This window comes from Triplophysa dalaica, chromosome 21, assembly GCF_015846415.1.
Source record: "Triplophysa dalaica isolate WHDGS20190420 chromosome 21, ASM1584641v1, whole genome shotgun sequence".
Lineage (NCBI taxonomy): Eukaryota > Metazoa > Chordata > Actinopteri > Cypriniformes > Nemacheilidae > Triplophysa > Triplophysa dalaica.
Window position 1 is genome coordinate 6,962,277 of NC_079562.1, and position 25,091 is coordinate 6,987,367.

A 25,091-nucleotide genomic window follows, 5' to 3' on the forward strand; every position below is an offset into this window, starting at 1 on the left:
ATTGCCTACAAGTATCTTAATACTATTTTTCAACATTTTTGAGTGTTCATCTATTAATAATTTCTCACTTACGTGCACTTTCACTTAACTTTTATTTGTATTATTTATTACCAGAATTTTGTAATAATTAAAAAAGCGATATATATATATATATGCAAATTTCTTGATCACAACTAGTAAATTTCCTCATTGGTTTTAATTTACATACAGCCATGTACCCGCATCTATAGTTATTACAAATAAGGAAGAGTTTGTTAATTTATGACCAAGCCGTTTCTAAACAGCTTCATTTCATCCATGCAATTGTCGTTACCGAGTTATCTCTTGTGTACGGTTAACGTGTCACAGACTCTCCGCTAGTCTCGTGCTCGGTTGGCTGGAGATCCCTGGCGGTGGAATGTCGTGTCTCTATCGTCCCGGGAAACCCTGAGACGCAGCCGCAGCGTTTAACGAGCTCCATTCATCCCGAGCGGCATGACCGAGGCGATTTTTCTTGTCTTGTACACTGACGTAACGATATTACAATGAAAGGACACATTTTCTTACGCTTTATGAAAGTCTCGTATAGTCACCAGGGGGCATGCACACGTTAACGCAGCGCGGGAAACATCGCAACATTGTAACATTTCTAACGTTATAAAGGCGGATCGGATGGGACTAGATGTCCAGCGGAACTAGGAGCAGCTCCGAAGCTCTTCATATCGCTGTAGTTTGTGCTGCGGGAGGGTTCCTGCTGCCCCCATCCATCTCTCCGGCTGTTGTTGTGAATTGATCTAACATGGCGACTGTACCCGTGTATTGCATCTGCAGATTACCTTACGACGTAACCCAGTTTATGATCGAATGCGACGCATGCAAAGACTGGTTTCACGGCAGGTAAGGGCAACATTTCGGTGAGCTTTGTGAGTGTTGGTTTGCATAACGTTTGGACGGGATGCATTTTTCCTCGCGTCCGCCTTAGTTGCACATTTCGGTGGCTACATTTGTAATGCCCTTAAGAGCGAGGGCCGCTTGAAGAAGAAGGCGGAGTTATATCTTGCTGGCTCGGTTGACACGTTTTTGTGAACGGCACAAAAAGATTTCGTTAATCGCGGAGCCATTTCGATGTTTTTTCCGCGATCTCGGATCGATCCGCGTTCGTTGCGCGCTTTGGCGGAGTCTCGGACTGTTACGCGGATGTTGTCGTAGTAGTGCGCCGTTGGGTGTCTGCGAACACGAATGGCTTTGCTCTGCACATTTCACCCGAATTCGCGTCTTTTATTTGACGAATACGTTCATATTTCAATCCTTTAACTGTGTCTGGAATATGTGGAGAGATTTAAACGAGCATGTATTCACTGGTGTACGTTACGTTGTCTGCTCGTGGCATAATCGGCTGCGAATCAGAGCTGAACTGGGTTCATATATGCACATTTTTAACACATATGTAATCTACCCTGATGATAGATTGTAATCGATGCGATCACGGCCAGTAATTTAAGATTTATTCGTTGTGGGCTGCCGTGTAGCTGCCCCGAACCGTCACTGACAGCGGCGTGTAGTCAAAGCAAATGACTTTGGTCCGATGCGATAATGGAAGTCGCTCTCTACACTAGCTATCTAATTTTAGCTTTCCGCTTATTTCTTCCCGCTTAACTGTTTGTTTTCTCGACGTAATCGCAACTATTCGATTAAACTATTCACGATTCTACCGTGGTGAATGTAAACAAAGAGCAAGCGTTACAGTCCACTGACTGATGTATTTACGCGCGTTTAATTTTAACCCTTTAGTGAACTGAGCGATTGTGGAAACGTTTTATTCGTTTGTCAAAAATGTGAGAGAAATAATATATAATAATAGTCGTAATGATATATAAATGTGGGACCAACGAGTGTTATGAATTAAACAATCTCATTCTCGTTGCCAGACTGAAATGTACAGTTCACATAAATATGTTAAAAGTGTAAAGAATTGTGCAAATGCTTGTGTGTTTGTTGGTCCTGCGGCGGTTTACCGCCCCGGTGATTTAAAACCGTGACCTCTATTGAGAGTGCACGGTGATTCTGTGAGGTCACATGAAGGGAGAAACCAATTAGTTTAGAGTCTGGATAGATGTTCACGTCTGTGTAGTCCGAAAATACAGTAGTATTAATAACAATTATTATTTATAATCCAATATTGTAATTATCATTACCTCGTATTACAAAATGAAATGGTTATATCTGTTATATTCATGAACCGTACTCGAGTCTATTCTGTGTATACCTCTTAGTGAGAAAGTGCAAAGTTTATTGATATTTATGAGTACTTAATATCCAGATGAACCGACCCAACTGATTTGCACTGCGTGTCTTTCACAAAGTTCTTCATTTCCCCCAATTACAGGGAAATTTAGGTTTTACCCCATTTTCACCCCCTAGCATCCTTGCAATTCTGAACCAGAATACACTTGACAGCTTTACAACAAGGTTACACAACTATAGTGATCAGTTTTACTGATCTAAAGTAAAGCATTAGAACAACAGCACCGTTATTATTATAATTATATAGTAGTATGTCTCGTTTGTGAATATACAGCCCAACTATTTGTTATATTTGTTTCCTGTTCCTAATAAGCAGAATATATTTCCTTAAGTGATCTTGTCGTCATTTGCAGGCTAAAAGTTGTTTTATTTGACAGTCTGTGACATATCTGTGTCAAAGCTCCAAAGGCTCAACACATGCTGTTTGTGATGGTGGGCGTGTGCTGGCAGCTCCTCAGGTGGCAGTGAATGACATCATTCGCTTCTTTCACAGGGCAGGAAGCCAGCTACAAGTGGCGCATTAGATTCTAAATGAGATTCGTCCCGTTAACGATAATAGCTAGTATGTGACAGCAGCTTTGACATTTGCGCAAACTTCTGTTATAATACTGTAATGGCACATGCCGCAAGGATGAGTTTGAGATTATCATAGAGGCTGGCAAAATACTCTATAGTGCCGCCATGATTTATTTGGGTGTTTAAATACAAATCTTGAATAAAGCATAGCCTAAATAGGTTTCTCCTTTGTTTGTCTGAACCCTTGACCGCGTGTCAAATTTTAGTACATTTTTTTCCCTGTGAAAATCCAGCTATGCATTCTCTCACGCGTATAATTGGTAACCTGTTTGGATTTATCCAAATTTTTTAGGGAGTTGTCTAGTCGTCATTGGATCATTTTGCTTTATTTCAGACACAATACCATCAGGATACTTATGTAAGGAATATTTACTGGTTTAAAATAGATGCTTCTCAGACGTGGCTTTTTCTGGAAAGCTATTTTGAGACGTTCTCCCGAGACTTTGACACTTAAACTACAAAATGGCCATGTAAATAAATGTAATCATGTTAAACTCTGCTGGAAATGCATTCCAGAACTCAACTCAAGTTCGAAAGTGATTTGAGGTAAAAGAGCATTTAATGCAATGCAATGAAGTCTTAGCAAATTGTTTAATATTGAAAAGAATTTCACAGGAAGCTGTGTAACTTCTGTCTTAAAGGAATAGGTGACCCAATAATGAAAAATATGCCATCATTTATTCATTTTCTTGTGAGTCCAAAACATTGTTTTCTTTTCTGTGGAACACACAGTAGGAAATATTTTTGAAGTTGCTCATAGTCACTATGGCTCTTTTATGTGCCATGTTCTCAGTGCTATGAATTATTTCAAAAGCTTTGTTTGCTAAACTGAATATTATGTTGTGTTTTATGAGAACACTGCCCTCCAACTACACTATAATAAACCCTACACCGGCTGATGCCGTTTTTGCATCAATGCACCAAACATGGCAAATTACCTAAATCATATATACTGTGTGTATGGTACATTTCATACTGCTTTTCTGTATCTAGCTTAAGGCCTAAAACAATGAAGAAATAAGAACTTTTAGGAAAATGAAAGAATAAAAGTGTATTTCACTGCTAATCCAGATGCACGAGTGGGCGACTTGACCCATCACACACATTTGCACTGTTTTTTTTTCCGAATTTGACCCCTTTTGCTATGATTCACAGGTTCTTATACCATGTGAGTGGACAGCTTTCTTGATATTCATACTGTACTGCTGGAGAACAGCCCATAAGAAGGGAAACTCCCAATTCAGCGATCCATAAGCAACTCCCCCTAATGGCAGGAATGTGTTTTGGTTATGTTGGGTTTATGTTAGTATAGAAAAACCATTTGCCTTCCAGATGGTGTGACAAAAATTCATACGGTCCTATAAACAGCATTCACTGGTACGGCCTTTTCATGTTAGGACGTTTTACGGCATTGAATTGATGGACAATATTTTCCACTGATGGACAGAAAAAAGCTCTTTAAAGGGATAGTTCAACCAAAATTAGATATTTCAAAGAATTTTGAAAACAAACTGTTCTTTGACTACCATTTTTTGTCTACCCCAGAAATCTTAGCTGCTAACATTGATCTAAATATCCTTCTGTGTGTTCAACAGAACAAAGACATTTATAAAGGTTTGGAACAACTTGAGGTTAAGTAATTCATGACAGATTTTCATTTTTCGGGTGAATTATCCCTTTAATGTCCTATAGAAAGTTTAATAATAGAATAGACACGTTTGGTCTGGAGAGCCTCCGCTGTTTAGCTCCATCAATAGTCAAACACAACTGAATGAGAATAACAATGGGGTAAATGAATTGAGCAAAATGGAGGGAGGAAAATCTAGTGATTTTGCAAGATGCCTGAATTGTTTTCCAGCAAGACAATAACCGAAGGCGAAGCTGAACAAACAAAAGACTTGCAGAAAAAACAATGTTAGGCCCGAAGCATGCTTAAAGAAATATGTAAACATAAAATGAAGTCTGACTGCATTAATCAATGTTACATTTGTTGTAAAGCACAATAAAACAAACTTTAACAGGGTTGCATGTTTTGTTGGCACTGTATTTATAGATTGTTTTACAGAACCATGATAACCATAAATAATCCTATTCTATATTTGTTGTTTTACAGCTGTGTGGGAGTGGATGAAGATGAAGCACCAGATATCGATATTTATCACTGTCCTAACTGTGAAAAGACTCACGGCAAATCCACCTGTGAGTATCTTTCCATGCTAATGTGATTGACTTGGTTGTCTTAATGTTCATACATATACAGCGGGATCCGAAAATCTGAGACCTGTTTTAAAATGTTTATCTGAAACTAATTTGAAAGTTGTACCAAAGATAATCGATATTAACAAGATGCGCCACTGTCACTGCCATTGCAATGAATGAAGAGAAATGCAACGCTCAATGCGGGCACTCAAAAAAGGTGTTTTTGGCGCAATTACAGCTTAGAAAACCAAAGTTATGTTAAAGTTCATGTCATGTTTAATTATTGATAGTTTTATTCAGATGTTTGCTAGCGATTTTCGAAATATCTGTTTCAGGTTTGCTATGACGTAAATAGCTGCCCAATTGTGTTCTTGCCTTGATGTAAATCGCTTCCTGGAGACTTTGCAAACATGGCAGTCGAGTGACACGACTTTAGTAAACAGTCTTTGGTTGTACTCATCATAGAGTTCTGGACCACACTGTTTGTAATTTTATTAAACTGAAATACTATTGGCTGTGTCCTATTAAAGACTATTGTTAGAATGCCAAATGCGCCTCTGAAAGGGACTTACCCTGAAATGACACAGAACCACAGTTTTAGTTACAAACCTAAACATCATGTTTATCTGAAAGATCTTCAGGATCTTCTGCACGTACATTTGAGAATGTTCTTATGCTTCTAATGTATGGATTCATTTATTTGCCTTATTATGTAGCTGGTTTCAAAAAAGGGAAAGTGTATGGTGGTGATCATGGTTGAATTTAATTTAACCGGTTTCGTGTTTCCAATTTTGCCAGTGAAAAAGAAAAAGAGCTGGTATAAGCATGACACGGGGCAAAGCGGAGATGTCAAACCGGTTCAGAACGGCAGTCAGGTGTTCATAAAAGAGCTACGCAGCAGAACGTTTCCTAGGTATGATCTCATTCATGTTCCTTGATCTTTCTGTGAATGCCATTGTGCAAGATTCAAAGGTCCCGCGCTCTTAAGTACTTCATTCAAATGACCAGAAGATGGAGCTACTTGACCAATTTTGTTGATATTCCAAACTTCCACCGAACATCTGAAAGAGATTCCAGCAGGATGTCTTTTATGTGAGTAACTATCCTGACCTCGCCACATGCTGACCTTGTGTTTTCCGCTGCAGTTCAGAAGACGTGGTGGTGAAGCTGTCAGGAAGTCAGTTGACGCTGGATTACCTTGAGGAGAATGGATTCAATGAGCCCATTTTGATTCAGAAGAAAGATGGTTTGGGCATGTCCATGCCCGCACCCACGTTCTACATCAGTGATGTGGAAAACTATGTTGGTAAGATTAGAGTTGTACATTATTGATTACAAACTTAATTGTTCATCTTTTAATAGCGTAAGAGTGTTTTAAAAGATATAACTAAACCCAAGTCTCTCATTCTTTTAGTATACACAGCACAACAACATTGTTAATTTGCTAATTTTACTGAACAGGCCCTTTCATCAAATATTTTCATGCTTTAAATATATTCTTGTAACTGAAGCTGTCACAAGAGGGCGCCATATGCATATAAAATACACACCACTTTTATGCATCCCCATCCCAGGCATAGTGTTTGTATTTAGGATATAAGGCTAATATCCTCTAAACTTTGCATTTATAGGCCCTGATGTTCTAGTGGATGTCGTCGATGTAACCAAGCAGACCAACAGCCAGATGAAGTTAAAAGAGTTTGTTGATTACTACTATAGCACAAACCGAAAGAAAGTATTAAACGTGATCAACCTGGAGTTTTCAGACTCAAGGTAAGCAATTCCATACAAAATTATGCAAAATTGCTTATTTTAGTTAATTTGGGGGTTGTCTCAATAAGACCGTTTCAATTGTCAATACAAAGGCTGGTGCAGTTTCATAATTTTGAGTACAAATTTGGATTGCTACAGCAGTTTTCTAATTATAATGAAAATCATCAATAATAAATTGTCAAAGAAAAAAAAACTGAACAGTAAGGAAACATTTCTCTTTTGTTTCTCTAGAATGGGCAATATCGTGGAGAGTCCGCAGATAATTCGCAGATTGTCCTGGGTAGAAAACTACTGGCCAGATGATGCATTGTTGGGGAAACCTAAAGTGTCCAAGTACTGTCTCATCTGTGTGAAAGACAGCTACACAGACTTCCATATCGAGTGCGGTGGTGCCTCTGTATGGTATCATGTACTGAAGGTAAATCCTCAAGATTCCTCAAGAAAATAAATTGACATCTATTTGATAAATGTTATATTTCTACTTTCAATTGTTATAACGATGATTCAATATAATTGTAAAGATGGTAAATTAACTACTAATGAATTATTTTGTATAACTATACTAAGAAAAACAAAATTTATAACGAGTGATCACAACCAGTTTTTTTAAATCAGAGGACATTTTATTACCAGCAGCAAACTGAGAAAATTACGGTAGTGTTTGTTCTTGATTGATTATGTCAGTGCTGTCTGTGTGTCATACAGGGAGAGAAGATCTTCTTCCTCATCAAACCCACCTCTGCCAACCTGTCTCTGTACGAGCGCTGGAGATCTTCCTCCAACAACACTGAGATGTTCTTCGCCGACCAGGTGGACAAGTGTTACAAATGCACACTGAAACAAGGGCAGACTCTCTTCATTCCATCAGGTAAAGTCAAAAGAGTAGATTTTACATTTTCATGCACATTTATGAAGTACGGGAATAATACCATTTATGTGTTCATTTGTGATTTTTGTATGGCAGGATGGATTAATGCAGTACTGACTCCTGTAGACTGCTTGGCCTTCTCTGGCCACTTCGTCCACAGTCTGAGCGTAGAGATGCAAATGAGGTCAGTGATCTCTAGTTATTCCTAAAATGGGCTGTGTTCCAAAACGTATGGAGTTGCCTTGGTAGGATGCATAATTTTGCCTGTATTATTCTTTGCAAAGAAGGCAATCCAATGATGCATTTCAACAAGCAAATATAAGCAAGTAAAAAAATCGGTGAACTAAAGTACAACAAAAATAACTAATAAATATTAATATAGATATAATTTAATTTTATTAAAAAAGGCTGAATGAAAAAAAGATATTATTTATTTAATATGCTGAAGGTATCATGTTAACTTTTCTAAAAAAAATTTTTAATTTGTATGTCACTCTTTGGATGAGCTTCTATACCGCTTAGAAGTCAGATCACCAAGTTTCAGAACAGTCATTGTGGACTATATAGACAGTTGCGCATTTGTGTAAATATTTTTATCAGGTACGGTAGGGTTAGTGCACACTGCAGCTATTATACGGGATTAGAAGACTCGTCTAATATTTTTAGTTGGTGCTTCTTGCTACTTTAAATGTAATTTCACGCAGTTTGAAAATGCAATGACGACTAGTGATCATGCAATTGAAGCATTCAAGCGCCAAACCTTCCCGCTTCTTCCCGGCACTTCCAAGCCTCTGTAGCAGCAAAATGGAAGGAAAAGTGATCCGCATGTGTTCTTGCGTTTCTAACATCTGTGAGACCATGACTTTCTCTTTGTAATCCTGCGTTTGTTTCTCTTCACTCAGAGCATACGAAGTGGAAAAAAGACTCAAGGTTGCCAGCCTCACTCCATTTCCAAACTTTGAAACGGCATGTTGGTATGTGGGGAAGTATTACCTGGAGCGGTTTAAAGGTGAGCAAACAACTAGACAGATGAAACGATACAATCACTCAAAACTGGTCCGTCTATTGCGTTTGGCTTTTTCGTAGGTCCAGGACTGAGTTAGTGTTGGCCCAGCTCTCCCTCCCGCACACACTACAAAATCAATTTGTGCTTTATCATTCATTTTCGTTTTAATTTGTTACGTCACTCAAAACCTAAATTGTTCGCAGCAAAGCTCCCCTCAAGCGTGAGTTCCCTGTTTTCGTAAAAGCAGCTTCAAAGGTTCTTCTTAAAAAAAGGACCCCTCCGTCCCGTGCAGCGTAACATTTATCAATGCGGGTGAACTTTGGGACAGGAAATAAAAACGATCTAACGTAGAAGCACTTGTAAGGAGGACGCTTCCTCGCCCGCTCTGTGCGTGATCTTGGAAGAGGCCTGCGGAGCAGATGAGGAGGGTCTGGAGAGCCGAAGTATTATTGCAGTCATTATATCGGTGTGTCTCAGGGTTCACAGATGATTAGCTTCAAAAGGCAGAATCACTTGCTCCATTACAACCTGCCGTTTAAAGTCCCTCATCTGGCCTTGGACTGGCTTGTTTATGTTTCCACCATTTTACCCCCGTCACGTCGCTTAATTTTGCCAGATCGCCGTAGCGCGCACATTGAAATGGGAGGATTTATGGGTTGCTCTCAGAGCTATCTGATGTTCAGATGGGGGGGAATCGGATTACAAGGTCATCTTTTCAGTGTTCGCTGCTCGTGTGCGACTCCAGGTAGAGGAAAAGGCCTCGGCCCCCCGCCCGGCGGGACGGATTGCCTGTGGCCAGCTCTATTGCTCGCTTCTCATTTGGCTGGTTTAGCTTTCACTTTGTGTTCATGTTATTCATTTAAATGCAGTGTGGAATATATTTCCTGTAGTGGCTGTGTATTCAGTCCAATGTAATCAATGTTGAAGCTGGCCTTCCATGAAGGCACACGTCTGTTTTTAGGCCCCTCTGGATTGAGGTAATCAGATTGATATATGAATGGCCTTTGTTATTGAACAGTAATGGGTCCGGTCGAAAACACAGTCCGGTTTTATTTCTGGTGTTGCGTTTCTTCCCACCTTTCAGCACATTTTCATGCTCTGAGCTCTTTTGACAGGGGAACCGATGTCTTTGGTGTTGCCGCTAATGATTTAAGGAAAGTTGGATATTTTGGATGACCTTCCTCCAATTTGCCTATTTAGAAAGCGTCCGCTTGTAGAGAGTATCTTGTATTACTATTACCGCACTAGTTAAGGGTTTGGATCCAGATGGGAGCGTCGGACTCATGATGCTAAATTTTCCTAAACCTTTTGCAGGTTTACATAAGGCAAATAAGCAGCCGCCTCCCTATTTGGTACACGGTGCCAAAATCGTCAATGGAGCTTTCAGATCGTGGACTAAAAAACAGGTACGGCATCCAATCAATACCAGAACTTGGTCTGCGATTATTTAGAAACAATTACAAGACCTGAGCTTTTGTTGTGTTTTATTTGTTGTGTTTGTGTAATTGTTTCGACATTTTGTACCACGGTGTTCTTTCATTGATTTAAATGACGTAAACAATGGGGTCATGTGCCGATTTAACCGTGACTTGCACCCCTTTGTGAAGGCTCTTTTAGAACACGAGGACGAGCTTCCAGAAAACATGAAGCCAGCGCAGCTTATTAAAGACCTTGCCAAAGAGATTCGGATTTCAGAGGTGAGCTTGCTGCGCAAATGCAATATTCCCATTGATTTCATAGAAGAGTTTCTGCATCATACACCCGATATCATCTATAGATGTGTTATTGTACACGTTCGTACTAGCTTGGCAAATCTTGTAAGCATGTGGTTGATAACCAGCACAATGTTCTAAACTCAGAATGCAACAAAAGCCATAAAGAGTGAACCCAGCAACCCGAAGCTCCCAGCAGAGGAACCTCCATCTGCTTTATCTGAGCCCGAAGAGCCCATGTCCCCCGCCCACTCCTCTCCCCCGAGAGATAAACCAGCCAGGAAGAAAGCCACGAAGCCACCTAAACCACCCAAACCGCCGAAAATGCCAAAGGCACCCAAGCCTCCGAAGGTGCCCAAAATCAAAGAAGGTGGCAAGAAGAAATGCAAGAAAGAAAAAGAGAGTATTATACCAGAGAAAAAGCCCTCGAGTCTGGCAGCACTCGAGTCTCACGCAAAGGACATCCTAAACAAGATGGACCAGCCCAAAAAATTAAAGGTTAGTTGCAACCATTTTATAGCATTATGATGAGAGGTAACCAGACTGACTTTGTTAAAAAGTGTTAAAAGTAAAAAAAAACTCCCGTATCATTTTATGGAAAGTTTTTTTATTTTATTTAAGGCATGAAAAAGACCAAAAAAGTACTACACTTAATAACTAAACTTAAGAATGTCCTAACATTTCCTAACATGTACGTATACATTTGGCAGACGCTTCTATCCAAAGCGACTTGCATTGTATTATATTACACATTTGTTTCTAACTATGTGCAATCCCTGGGATCCAACCTATGACCTTGGCGTCGCTAGCGCCATGCTTTAACCACTGAGCTACAGGAAAACAGTATTTGATGTCTTCGCATCAAATTATGAATTTACTTTTTTAAACAAAATACTTATGCAAATATACCAATGGGCAAACTTTATATGGTGAAGTACATATAGTTAGAAATTATTAACTTATTATTTTATTAATTATTATTAAATTATTAGACATTATTAGATGTTTTTAGGTGTTCAGAATTGTTCAAGCACTTTTTGGGGACACTTTTCCTATCTCGACAGATGGCAAAGACTGGGTTGAGTGTCATAGAGAAAGAGACAAGTAAACCCAATGACGTTCAGAAGTTTGAGATGATTCGCGAGCACAATAAGAACAAGACCGAGGCAAAATGGAAATACAAGGTATGTTCATTTAGACGGTTTCATCGGCAACAACATAAACAAATGTTATTTTATTAACTTTCGGTAGACCTTCGCAAAGAATGAATAACTGTTGAGTAGTTTTAATTGAACCTACAATAAATATTCAATAACTTATTTGTATAAATAAACATTAAAGGGAGAGTTCACCCAAAAATGTCATCATTCAGTCACCCTCAGATCGTTCCAAACCTGTATACATTTCTTTGTTCCAATGAACACGGAGGAGGATATTTGGAAGAATGTCAGTAACTCATCAGCCACTGACTCCCAAAGTATTTATTTTCCCTACTATGTCAGTATCAAAACAGATCTCATTCACCATTTACTGCCATAGTAGGGAAAATAAATACTTTGGGAGTCAGTGGCTGATGAGTTACTGACATTCTTCCAAATATCCTCCTTTGTGTTTGGCAAAACATTGACATTTTAACAGGTTTGGAACAATCTGAGATGAGTAAAAATATTTTTTGGGTGAAGTATCCCTTTAATGTGAAATAAATCTAAAATAAATTAGCCACTAGCCAGACCAAAAAACAAACCAGGACCGGAAGTTAACTTCGGGCAAGGTGCGTGCATCCGATGAAACCGTCTATAATGCAATGTCATATCTCCGGCATGCCATCTAACTATTTACATATGCGTTCATTTGAGTAGCATGTCGTGTCATTATTGTTGGAAAATGCTGAATGGGTTTTGTAAGAACCCTAATTCTGGTGAACGTAAGGCATTAGAGGTCTTTCATTTAGAGGAAGAATTCAATGCCAGATACATCAGGAATGTTTATAGCCGCTCCAAGTCCTTCAATTCGAGCTGCTCTCCAAACACTTGCAGATGGAGAGGAACCTCTGTTTGATATTCTTCAAGGTCATCGGCTTCAATGACTTGGTGCTTTGACGTCTGATCGCGGCAGACATAGTTGACAGATGGCGACAAACACCAAAAAGCCTTTAAGTGTGTGAGGGGAAGAGTTTGAATGAATGCTGTGATTAATATTTGTGTTTTTTCTTTCATTTTGTCTTGCAGAACAGCAAACCTGATTCATTGTTGAAGATGGAGGAAGAGCACAAATTTGACAGGAGTTTACACAGCCATAAAGACAATAAGTTTGCATTTTCAATGTCGCATAAGAAATTGCTGGGGTAAGTCCGTGAACAGGATTATTTTTTTATCACGCCTTGCATGTAAATTTCTGCTTACTTATTTATACAAATACAGTGACAGCAAAGTTACTTTTTTGAACAGTTCGGTCTTTGCGTACCACTTTTTTAACCTGTTGTTTCCTTCTATTATCTGGATTTCTCAGATCAAAGACGCTCAAGACTCAGAGCAATTTGAGTGTTTTTGGCTCAATACAAAACATTAAGGAGGAAAAGCCCAAGCCTGTGCGGGACGAGTACGAGTACGTCTCTGATGAGGGGGAGCTTAAGATCGACGAATTTCCAATCAGGAGGAAAAAGAATGCTGTCAAGAGAGAATTCTCCTGTAAGGTTTTATGATACGTGATCTGGGTCAGGGCGATTTTCTGATTAAATTAAACGTATAACTTAAGTGCTACGAGAAATGAAAATGATTATAAAGACTATAATCAGACCCAGATGCAATCTTAAGAGGGTTTTTCTGCATTGATTTTTGGGTGAAAATGTGCAGAATTCTTTGGAATGAGTGGAAAGTGATAAAATACGTTAACAAATATTAAATGTTTGGTTTATGAAGATGGATGGAGTATCACTAGAACACAGGAGGGGGATTCTGTGTGGGCCTGTATGTAATACATACACTGGCCTTTTAACTGAGTAGATGATTAATAGAAAGAAATGTTTATTTTCATGCTATGTGAGACTGAAGATATGATTTTGTTGACAGTTTTATCAAACATCAAAGAGCCCATTCAGCCATCGAAAAAGTCAAAGCTTCAACCGTCGGTCATAAAGGTGAGCATCAACAGCATCTAGTATTAAAGGAAAGCAATCCACGAAAGAAATATTAATGCTGACAAGATGGTGAGCATTCAGTGTACCGTGACAGAATTTTCACTTGTAATTTTACATTTTTTCTTTAATAAGACGATGGTAAAACCATTTAAAGGCTGATTGATAATAAACAGAACGAAATTGAGGCAAAAACCAAATCTCTAATTTTCATTTTACAAAGTAGCTGATTAATTCCAGATGGATGCTTTTAAAACAGTCTCACGTCCATAGGAAACTCATGTGTAGGCTTTCCGTTTTCTGATGTTTTCGGCTCGCAATAATTCACCCTTAATGCCCCGAATTAAATGAACATACGGCACAAATTAAAGAGCTGTGAGGATGGAGCCAAGTATCACCCGAAAACTGATGAAGATAATAACTGCCGAGTGAATCCAATTACAAGGAGAAAGTTAATCATGACAGAGACCAACATACACACGCTGTAACATGTGAGAAGTGACTCTCATCTCAAGGAAAAACCACAAAGCTAAAAATATCAAATATCTGAGTAACTTGTGTTGCGGTTAGGCTGTAATATATACAGACTTTATTTTACACTAATAGTGGTGTAAGACTTTTTTTGTAACAAATTTGGATGTACAGCCTGTTAAATAGCGTTCTGTTTTCATGTTGTTCATATCCATTGTCCTTTCAGAGTGGAGATTCGTCAGATGAAGAATCGCTCCACATAGACACGGAGGCTAAGACGGATGTCAAAGGACGTAACTCCAAGGTATCGAAGAAGAAAGGAGGAAGTTCAGCCGGGATTCTGGACCTCCTACAGGCCAGCAAACAAGTGGGCGGCATTGACTATAATAACAGGTACATGACTTATGTTCATACCCTACAGTAACACTTCAAGTCATTTTCATTCATTTTCAAGTAACTCTTGCACAATAACACGTTAAACCAATCGTTCTGATCCAAACTTCCGCATTGTTCTTAATGGTCCGATGTGTAATCATTTGGAGGATCTATTGACAGAAATGCAATATAATATACATAGCTACGTATGTCTTCAGAGGTGTATGAAGATTTACACAATGAAGCGTTATGTTTTTAATACCTTAGAATGTGCTATTTATATCTACATTGACTACTATGAGATAAAATGTTTTATCAAATGGGGAACTAGTAGAAAAATAGCCTAAAATATTTAAAGATCTGCATGTAGAACCCAGTGCACTGAAACGTAAGGCTTTACCTGCGAGCTTTTGCTGAAGCAGAAATTGTGACTGTTGCGGTTGAAAACAGGACACGGTGTGTATGATGCGTTTGGAAGCAGGACAAGATAACATATATTATTGCTGGGAGTGTGAGAGAATCCCACTGAAGCGGGTGGGATAACATCCGTCCAGCACGCAGGTGTTTTGGAACAGTCATCGGTCTTCTTAAAGGTGCAGTGTCAAAAAATCACATGACCCGCCATTAGCCGACATCAAACTTTAAATGTCACTTCAGATCATTATTGTGGACTAGTCGACTATTTTGTGCGACTCCTGCTACATACACCGTGGATCCCCTTGGATGGAATTTGCCATGTTGTAAAGTAGCCCTTAACGGACAATCTGCTCTACAGGGTTCGTTTCGTAAATATGTTATCTCCTTCGGGAATCGAGCAAAAACATCTTAAGGCTGGAATACACTACAAGATTTTGCTCAGATTTTGTCTTGATTTGTTGCAATTAATCCTCACTAGTCTGTATAGTCTACGTAGATTTTATCATGTAGTGTGTGATGCCCTTTTTTTCTCTCCAAAGTTTCCAAAAGTCTGCAAGTGTGTGATGTCTAGTGTTTTAAAAATCTGTTCAGATTTTAAAAGTCGCGTAGTATATTCCAGCTTTTAGTGCTGTGTCACCCACCTTAGTGCTTCGAAAGGGAGGGGGGGTTGGAGTGGAGATGCTGCTAGATGGCCACCAGATGCCGCTAAATTTCACACACTGGACCTTTAACTTAAGTGTAAAAAATCTCTCTTCTCATTGCCAGTGCTGGGCGGAGCTCAAATGTGAAGAACACTAAGGAATTCTTAGCTTCATCGCTCCTGACATAAATTTTTAAATCAAAGGAGTGTTAAATAAAGAACAAACACTATTTTTTATATCCTATTATTTTTAATGATAAACATCCATTTCTGCAAGTGTGTTTGTAAAACTGCACACTGTAATACTTAGATCTTGCGCAGGTGTTTCTCCGTCTCTGGAACACTCTGAAAGTAATAGTTTGCACAGTTTTATGTCAGCAGTTTACATCTACTGGCATTATTTGTTTAATCCTCCCACTCTATTAATTTGTCAAACGCAACAATGGCTTCAGGCCGTTCCTCTTAATTTTGCTGTTTGCTGTTTCGGGCACATTTTTGATGGTCTATTTCCACTGGGCTGAAACCTGCAAATGAGCTCAATTGCAAAAGGAGAGGGAAAACATGGCTCAAATATGTTCATTTCACAAATTATTTTTGTGCCGACACATGACTGCCGGATTGTGGAAGGAAACGCCTGCAGTCACTTACGACCACATTAAACACGCTCCTGACTCATTGTTCCACCTCACCGGTTAATCACTTAATAGGTGGTAATCTGCACAGGAGAAATTCTTATTTTTCTGCCGGTTACCTCGAGCTCGGAAGCAGATGTGGAAACAATTGTCTCCTTTGGCTTAGTTCACCTTGTTGGATCTTCTTCTGAAATGGAAAGAGATGAAGAGATTTATGATGAGGAAATTATTTTAAGCATAGTTCATAAAGATATGGAAGAGTCAACTTGAAGTTGCAGGCGAAGCAAAGAATGAGATTAGTGTTTTTTTTTAAGCCAATATGATTGTAACACAGGTAAGTGTTGGTTTGTCATAGTCAAATTAAGTTTCTTGTGTAGAGGTGTAGAGGTTATAGGTTACTTTTGTTTTGACTTGTTGAATATGATGCATTACCAGGGTTGCCATGTCTGCATAACAAAACCAGTTCAATGGCCAATCGGAATTTGCCCAAAACCACAATGTACCCCAGCCTAAATACCAATGCCACTACCACAGCTAAAATGCACATCGCTGCTGTCCTTCTGAAATCTCCATATTTCATTTTCTTCATATTTTATATATAAATCATTATTATTAGTCACACTTTGTTTGTCACTGGGTTTTGCAGATATAGATAACCAATAAAAGATATAGAAAAGTGCTTGTCAACTTTGACAACACAATATTTAATCAAATTGAAAAGTAAAGGGTTTTTTCCATCTCCTGGAAAACAGTGGATTTCAGCATCAAAGGTTTCGGAAGGACAGCAACAATATTTTTGTCACTATTATGCATTACACACAGTTTCTTCTTGAAAATCAATCTATAGTAGTAACCATAAACACTGTTTTTATTAATTTCTTCATTTTACCTGTAGAAAGATAAACTAAATTTAACTTAACATGCAGAATATAAAACAACCTGTTGTAACAGTTTGAAAGTAACCCAGTTCTACATGAAAAGATGCAGATTTGGCAACCCCGTGCAGAATAATATAATCTTTGGTTTATAGATTGGTCGGTGGGCCCACCTGTTGGCTTTGTGTTCAGTTTAGTCTTACTAATAAAGAAAAAAATAGTATAAACATCGGCAGCTATACAAAATCCATTTCGGAATAAGTGACATCAACCATTTTTGTTGGTTTAAAGGAATAGTTCACCCGAAAATGAAAATTCTGTCATCATTTACTCACCCTTTTGTCATTTCAGACATGTTTGACTTTCTTTCTTCTGCAGAACACAAAAGCAGATATTTTGAAGAATGTTGGTAACAGAATAACGCCGATACCCATTGACTTGCATTGGTTTTTGTGTCCATTCACTAAAAGTGAATGAGTACCACCGTTGTTTGATTACCAACATTATTAAAAAATATCTTCTTTGTGTTCTGCAGAGGAAAGAGAGTCGTACAGGTTTGAAATGACAAGATTTTCATCCATTCATCTATTTCACCTGTCTATTCAAAATAAGCATCGTATGATACACAAGTGTCCGTCTCAACCCTCAAAGCTTCTGTTTGCTCCACAACAGCACGAGCCATTCCCTAAAATTCGATTCGGTTCTCATTCTCATTGACACTTGGAGTAATGTGTGTGTTGTGTATTTCTTATTGATGGACTTACAGTCAGCCACCTGCATCCCCCAGCACACAGGAAGCCATTCAGGGCATGCTGTCCATGGCTAACCTGCAGTCAGCAGACTCTTGTCTGCAACCCACCTGGAGCAACAGCCAGGCTAAGAACAACTCCCACAGCGGCGCCGCCAGCAAGAAGCCAAACGTCGCTCGCGGCGGTGGAAACAGCAAGCGACCGGCCAAACGTCTGCCTAAGAAAACGCAAAAGAGCAGCAGCGTGGACAGTTCGGACATGTTCGATGACGACCAGGACCACCTTGAGGCTTGCTTTAAGGATTCTGATTATGGTATGTTTTTCGGTCATGGGAACGGTACCGTAGATTCTTCCATCGTGCTTAAAAAGCCATTTGGAGAACAGATTGCGGTTCTTTCATACCTTGATCACGGATAGCTTGTTTACGCTATTATCAAGACCAATTAGTTCCTCCGAGACGATTTATCAGTGATGTGTTATGACTCGCAAGTGCCCAGGTGCCCTCAGAGTGAAGAAAAACAATGTAAATCAATTTTCTGATTAGAGTTTGATTTTGACTTGTTGGGGGTTCTTATTCAAGGCATGTTTATTCTCCTCTGAGGAAACGTTAAATCCCGGCGGTTCCAGTGAGTCCCGTTTTAGCTGCGAGCTTTTTGTGAACCCCTTCCAACAACAGCAAGACCATTAGTAGCCTGTTAATAATACATTAGCATGAGTTTTAAACTGTTGTTTTAAATGCTTTTTGATCCAATAGGATAATTCGTCATTACTAGCACGCACATTCCCTTTTGGACTCGCATTAAGAGAGCGTCGCATCAAACGCACGAGCATTCCTTCCTTCTGTAAACATTTTTTTGCGACTTTGAATTGTTGGAAATTGCGTGATTCTTGAGTTCAAAGAAGCTAGGTGCATGCAGGCTAAAGCAGGGCAAAGAACAGCTGCCAGGCATCTGTGTCACGCTAGCATCCTGTCTAATGGGAAAATACTTAACACTGAAGATTATGAAGTGCAAGTTTCTTAAAGGAACAGTTCACCCAAAAATCACAATTCTGTCTTCATTTACTCACCCTCAAGTTGTTCCAAATCTATCGAAAAATGTCTTCGTTCTGATGAACACAGAGACAGATATTTGGAAGAATGTTTGTAATCAAACAGTTCTTGGCCACCATTCTACCTTAGTAGGAAATATTGCTTTTTCAATTTCTTTGTTCTGATGAACACAAAGGAAGATATTTTGAAGAATGTATGAAAGCAAACAGTTCTGGGGCGCTTTGACTATGGTAGTCAATGGTGGCCAAGAATTGTTTGGTTACAAGCTTTCTTCCAAATATCTTTCTTTTAAATATCTGACATTTTTACAGGTTTGAGGGTGAGTAAATGATGACAGACTATTTTGGGTGAACTGTACCTTTAAGTAACCTAAAAGAACATAGTTTAAGTCACGTTGTAATATAATACTTGTGTAGAAACCAAAACAATGTCATGTTCTTGTAATGGCACACAGGAATATAACTGTGTATTTGTCCTCATTGTGTCAATTTGTTTCAGTTTATCCATCGCTAGAGTCTGAGGAAGACAACCCCATTTTCAAATCCAGATCGAAAAAACGGAAAAATACAGATGACACTCCATATAGCCCGACAGGTAACGGAAAGTGTTTTTTTTTCATCTGTCAGTAATGGAACTGTAAATATAATCACATATGGTTGTGTGCTGTAGCGCGAGTCGGGCCGACTGTACCGCGCCAGGAAAGACCAGCACGAGACGGAGCGCGAGTGGCGTCCATAGAGACGGGGCTAGCAGCTGCAGCAGCCAAACTCTCTCATCAGGTTAATGCTTTGCATTCATGCCATAAATAAGAATAATGCACATTTAATGCTTCACAATATTATTGAGAGACTAGTTGTTTCTAACCTTTTGTATATACCTATCGTGATGGAGGGAAAGAAATAATAATTCTAATTATTGTGAATCTCTACGTCACGATTCTTGCAATAAGAATATTTTAGTTGGTTTTTTCACATGGACATTTTTGAGGGAAATAAGAGACTATTAAGAGCAAGTCTGTAAGAAGGTGAAGCTTATTTTAATATTGTCATCTCACATGCACACACAGTAGGGTGTACTTTTCCCCAAACAAAATCCATATGGGAAAAAATTATAACATTTTTATAAAGAAGAAAAAAGCAAGGAAAATAAATAGCACATTTCTCAGTAACTGTACAATTGGTTTATATTCCATATAAAAAACCTCTAAGCTTATACAATCTGACATCAATTTTGGATTTCTTTTCAAATCCATGCTTTCCAGCATGTGCTTAAGGTAGTTCTTCAATTTTTAAAGCACATCTATTTGTGTTCAGAAGTGATTTGCCTGTATGAAACTAACTCTTAAGTTCCTGCTGCAGGAAGAACAGAAGATCAAGAAGAAGAAGAAGAATACCAAAAAGAAGCCTGTGACTGTGGAGGAGCCACACGGACTCTCTCAGGACAGCAGCTCTCCAGAACCCACACCCGATTTAGAGACCAACCCGGCCGACCCCGAGGACAACACAGGGACGGGCAAGGCGGCCGGCATTTCGCAACCCATGGCCCCCGGAGTCTTCCTCAACCAGCGGCGGCCTTCGTCGTCATCATCGTCTCAGAACACCTCATCTGTCCCGCCAGCAAAAGTCGAACGTGGGAACTCGACAGACGCCAAAGGTGAGCAGCCATTTTGGAAAGCTTAAAGGAATGGTTTATCTAAAATAAAGTCTGTCATCATTTACTCAATGTCATGACTTAACAAACCCGTATTACATTCTTGTGTAGAACATAAAAGACACGGCTGGTTTGCTTTTCCCAATGCAGTTATGAGGAATAGAGTTATAGCTTCTAATTTTTTTGGGGGATGCACCGAAATTACAATTCTTGGCCGAAGCCGAATAAAAATGAAACACTTGGCCGAATACCTAGCATGTCTTTTCATATTTCTTTCCATATTTATTCAGCTAATTTTGTCACTATTGCATAAACAGAATGGTCAAAATGTGCTTTTTCGATTTTGTCTTGCTTTTCAATATAATACAATAAAATAAAAAATAAAATTGAGCAAAACAAGTAGGCTAAATTAAAACAAAAATTTCAATAGTCTATATTAAGCCTATACCTGACTGCTGAAAGAATGTGTAGCTACTCTGTACCCCTACAACAAAACACTTCATTAAAAAGTGTCATTCAACATTATAAGCTAAAAATATGAATAAATGAAAACTGTTAGATATTATTGTATTATTGCTCCTGTATGGCATATCACTTATTGCTCCCTGAACTCTCGGTAAGTCACTTTGAATACACGCGTCTGCTTAATGACTAAATGTAAATATTATAGGCTATACTGCAAAATGATTTAAAGAAAAAATAAATCCATGCAAGCAAATCTGAATGACAATCGTTTCGGTTCACGTCTCTCCTCCAAACTCCGTCCACAAAGATGGAGTTCTCTCAGAAGGTGCAGTCGTGGCCGGGATACACAGAACATACTTTGACAAGTTGTTTAGTACAGGGAACTGTGTGCACGCGACCACTGTATGATGTCAAAGGATGTTGCAAGCAGTGGGACTACTGTCAGACTACCCGCTCCAGTCTGAAGTACACAAGTTACCAACCAGGAAAGACGCTTTCATTCAGAAATTTACTCTGGCTCAGCCTCTCTCTCTCTCTCTGCCCTGGTTGCTGCTTGATCATATCACACATATTTTTGGGGGTATTTTCGGCTGAATATTTTTGGCGGCCGAACATATTGGTGCATCCCAAAAAAATTTATTACATGAAAAATTTGCTGTCGTTAGAAATATTTTAATGTATGAATTATACAATTCAGCTAAATATATTGTGTATAATTGCATTTCTTGAATTTTTTTAAAATCTGTCTGATCATCTTTTATCCACCTGCATTTTTACTTTTTAAGTGGTTATATACTGATAATATGTACTGTAATGAGTGGGGAGGAATTTTCACCAAAGAGAAATTTCGCCCTCGTGTTTGGAGTTTGGAATGTAAGTAAATAATGAAATAATTTTTGCCGTTAACTTTAATGAGGAATCATCTTTAACGACTGTTTATTTGATTCGCATTTAATCCATTATTGACACAGCTGCAGCTTCAATAATGCATCACGCATACGATGATTTTAGTGTGCTACGGTGTTGTTACACATGCTAACCATTTTGATCGGTTCTCTCGTCCACAGCCAAGCGACTTAAGAAGGGAATGGCGACGGCCAAACAGAGACTAGGAAAAATCTTAAAGATTCATCGTAACGGCAAACTCCTGCTGTAACACGGACAGTGAGAGACTCAGACGTTCTCCTGATGTTTATGGGCCCGCGGAACAGCCTGACATGATCCCACACACGGTGAGCCGGGATGAGAGCAGTATAAACTGACAAAGCCAGGAACGCAAACAGAGGTTTTCGATTTGTAAGAAGAACATAGCTCAGATAGGTTTTTGCCTCTTCTTTTACTTTATAACTTTCAGATATGAAAAATGTACAGAATACCTGCTATTAATATTTTGTAAGAAGAATCTGTCTCTGTTTTACTACGGCTATCAGTTTATCAGGGGTTGCTAGAATAATTATATAAGATACAATACATAGCAGTCATTCCAAGGTGATGAAAGTATCCCTTGCATGTGTCCAGATGCATGCGTTGTCGAGGACTGGGGGGGTTGAAAACAAGAAGTTTATTACTGCTTTTGGATGTGGCTTATCATTGTGGAAAAAGTATTTCTTAAAAGACGACTCACAATTACTGCCGGGGGATTTGAAATGTATTTTCCATAAGCAAAAAAATAATTTTAATGCAGTACTTACACAGGACAAAAAAGTACTTTCCTGTTTGCTAAGCACTATCACAAATAATATTTATTGATTTAATATAATTGTACATGTCATAGGTAGTTTGAGGAAAGCCAGGCACTTACAAAACACCAGTGAAGCACAAACAATATATGATACTGTAAGTAATATTATATAAAAACAGCGACTATAAAAACAACTTTAGCTCTTGATTAGTTGGCTGTTTTTATTATTATTTTTATTATTGAATAACAAGGTTTTTACAAACATAGGAAGATTTTATGTTACAGGAGTTTGTAGGAAAAAACTGTTAAAGCATATTTTGACAAATCTTTACATATCGATAACAAAACACTTCTACAAAATTATGTAGTTGGAATATTTAGTTTATTTCATAAATAGCAATGTTATAATTTTCTGTATTGTTTGCAATTAGGGCTGTCACAATATTTTTTATTACATGTGTATTATGATATCAGCATTTTAATTATTAATTATTTAATAATTAATTTTGTGTTTTCTCTTTTTGGGGGGGTAATGAATCACACTCAAAATATGTAGTATGTAGGCAGAGAGAGAGATAGAGAGAGTTTGTAGCTATTTTATTTTTAAACTAATATTTTAAAGTATCAGCCAGATACTGGTGCTAAATTATGTATGATATTATCATACATGTAGTATTAACACAATACTAATAATCACGGCTATTGTTAATACCGGTATATTGTGACATCCCTGTTTGCAATTTATCACTTTTCTGTTTGATTTAGTTTCTTTAACTTTCTTTTAATTTCTCTACAATCACTTATTTTTAATCATCTTGATTTTCTCATTACTTTATTGTTCGCAATGTAGCTCTTATTACGGTTCTGCTCTATGTTATAAAACACTCGCCAAAATCTAGGAAACACACTACATGAATGGAATCAACAGCACTGATGATAAGCCTCATCCATTTCACGACATGGGGATACTTTCTCTCCTCTGTTTGTTTCACAGGCAGCACCCGTTCCTCTAGAATGAAATATGCATTTATATCGCTCCACAGTATGTAGAATGTAGCCTGTACATAGCTTTTTAAATGACTACTTTTTGTATCCTTTTTTCTTTAATATTTCATTATACATTTTTACTAGTTTTTGCTAATTACAGACAAAAAATATATATAAAATATAGACATAGTCATTAACAGTTTTGTTTCGTTAGACACTATCGCTGAACTTTTTTAACCATCATTTTGTTTTCCGTTCTGTTGTTATATTAGACAAAAGGTGTTGCCTGGAGAACAAAATAACATAAATTCTTATATGGCCTTACATGCATAAAACCATGTGTATTATGATTCAGTTCTGATGGGGGAGGAGAAAAAAATCGACAACATTTCTACGACCAGCCTGACATTTAAGCTAAAACACCCCTGATGGTTTTCAAAGTTATTTTACTAGCACCTTGTGAAGTGTTTTCTGTGTCAGTGATGTAATTTATTAATGTTTGTAGCCTTTTATACTTGTATAATTCTTAAGAGGTTTTGTTTTAAATATTTTATCAGTCTGTGAGCCCCCTAGGACGATTCTGTCATTAATGTCTCATCGAGTTTTGGGCAATAGTTCCTTTTTTTTCGCCTTAGGAAAACATTTGTCTTTACTGTTTTCATCAAATCAAGTGCAACTGCTCATCGATATGAAATGTTACATTAGTATTGTTTTTATTATTGTTATTATTAAGCAGCTATTTTAAAGATTCTGACCATCATGCCATGTATTTTATTTTGGTAATGGAGTATGTACATTCTTAACAAGGTTTACCGTGCTCATCAGTTGCAGTGTTTTCGTTTATGTAAATCTTGTATCCACCTTTTCGATTTTAAACACAGATAAGTTTTTGTCAATGGAACTATTTCAGGTTTTTATTTGTACAAAATGTGTGTTGCTTTGTCGTGGTTTATTTTTATATGTTCAAACAATTAAATGCATCCACTGTTTCATGACAGTGAATGATACTTTTGTAGTGGTGGCCTCTGATTTTCTGACTCACGAAGATGTTTTGAATTAAGCCTTGTGTCATGTGTTTGCACAAATGGCCACCAGCTCTACAATCAGCGATGCACTAATGTGACATTTTTCACTTTTTTTCGTTACGCATGTGAAGTCTGTTCCCGTGGCGCGCGCCGGTGGAAAAGTCAGCATTGCTAACATGTTCTTCCACCATTCATATGAAATGGCAGGACTACACACGTTCGCTGGAACATGCTGTGGTAATTACTTTTAAATGGGCTCATGCTACTGTACCATTCAGGTCTGATGCCCTGGAGAAACTCTCGACTCAAATACAATCCCCCCATTTAGAACCACATTGTCCGCTGGGAGCCAAGCTGCACTTTCTGCTTTTGTTCATTAATACACATCTCAAGCCAAAACACAAGCGAATTAATTCGGCGGCCGCGGCCAAATCATTAGCAAGAGCAAAGCCAAGGTCAACAATGTTAATGCTCTTTATGTTGTCGGGCTATGTTGTGCATGTACTCTTGAATGTTATTTAAA

The 25,091-nt window shown here is 38.3% G+C and overlaps 1 protein-coding gene across 3 annotated transcripts; it reads left to right on the plus strand.

Annotated features, from left to right (window-relative positions):
- Positions 1-293: 293 nt before the first annotated feature.
- On the plus strand, positions 294-24,558 carry phf2 (PHD finger protein 2). Of its 3 annotated transcripts, none has more exons than XM_056734382.1 (22): positions 295-876; positions 4,973-5,058; positions 5,857-5,971; positions 6,204-6,364; positions 6,690-6,831; positions 7,063-7,249; positions 7,537-7,699; positions 7,796-7,883; positions 8,602-8,708; positions 10,020-10,111; positions 10,313-10,402; positions 10,565-10,915; positions 11,482-11,601; positions 12,646-12,761; positions 12,926-13,104; positions 13,486-13,553; positions 14,248-14,414; positions 17,727-18,022; positions 19,259-19,354; positions 19,430-19,539; positions 20,119-20,413; positions 21,943-24,558. In XM_056734382.1, exons 1-22 carry the CDS (start codon positions 779-781, stop codon positions 22,029-22,031), a joined length of 3,216 nt encoding a protein of 1,071 aa, XP_056590360.1. In that variant the 5' UTR covers positions 295-778; the 3' UTR covers positions 22,032-24,558. The 3 variants fall into 3 exon arrangements, with proteins under 3 accessions (XP_056590362.1, XP_056590360.1, XP_056590361.1); XM_056734383.1 differs by having other exon boundaries at positions 17,748-18,022; XM_056734384.1 differs by lacking the exon at positions 11,482-11,601 and having other exon boundaries at positions 294-876.
- The last annotated feature ends 533 nt before the right edge of the window (positions 24,559-25,091 follow it).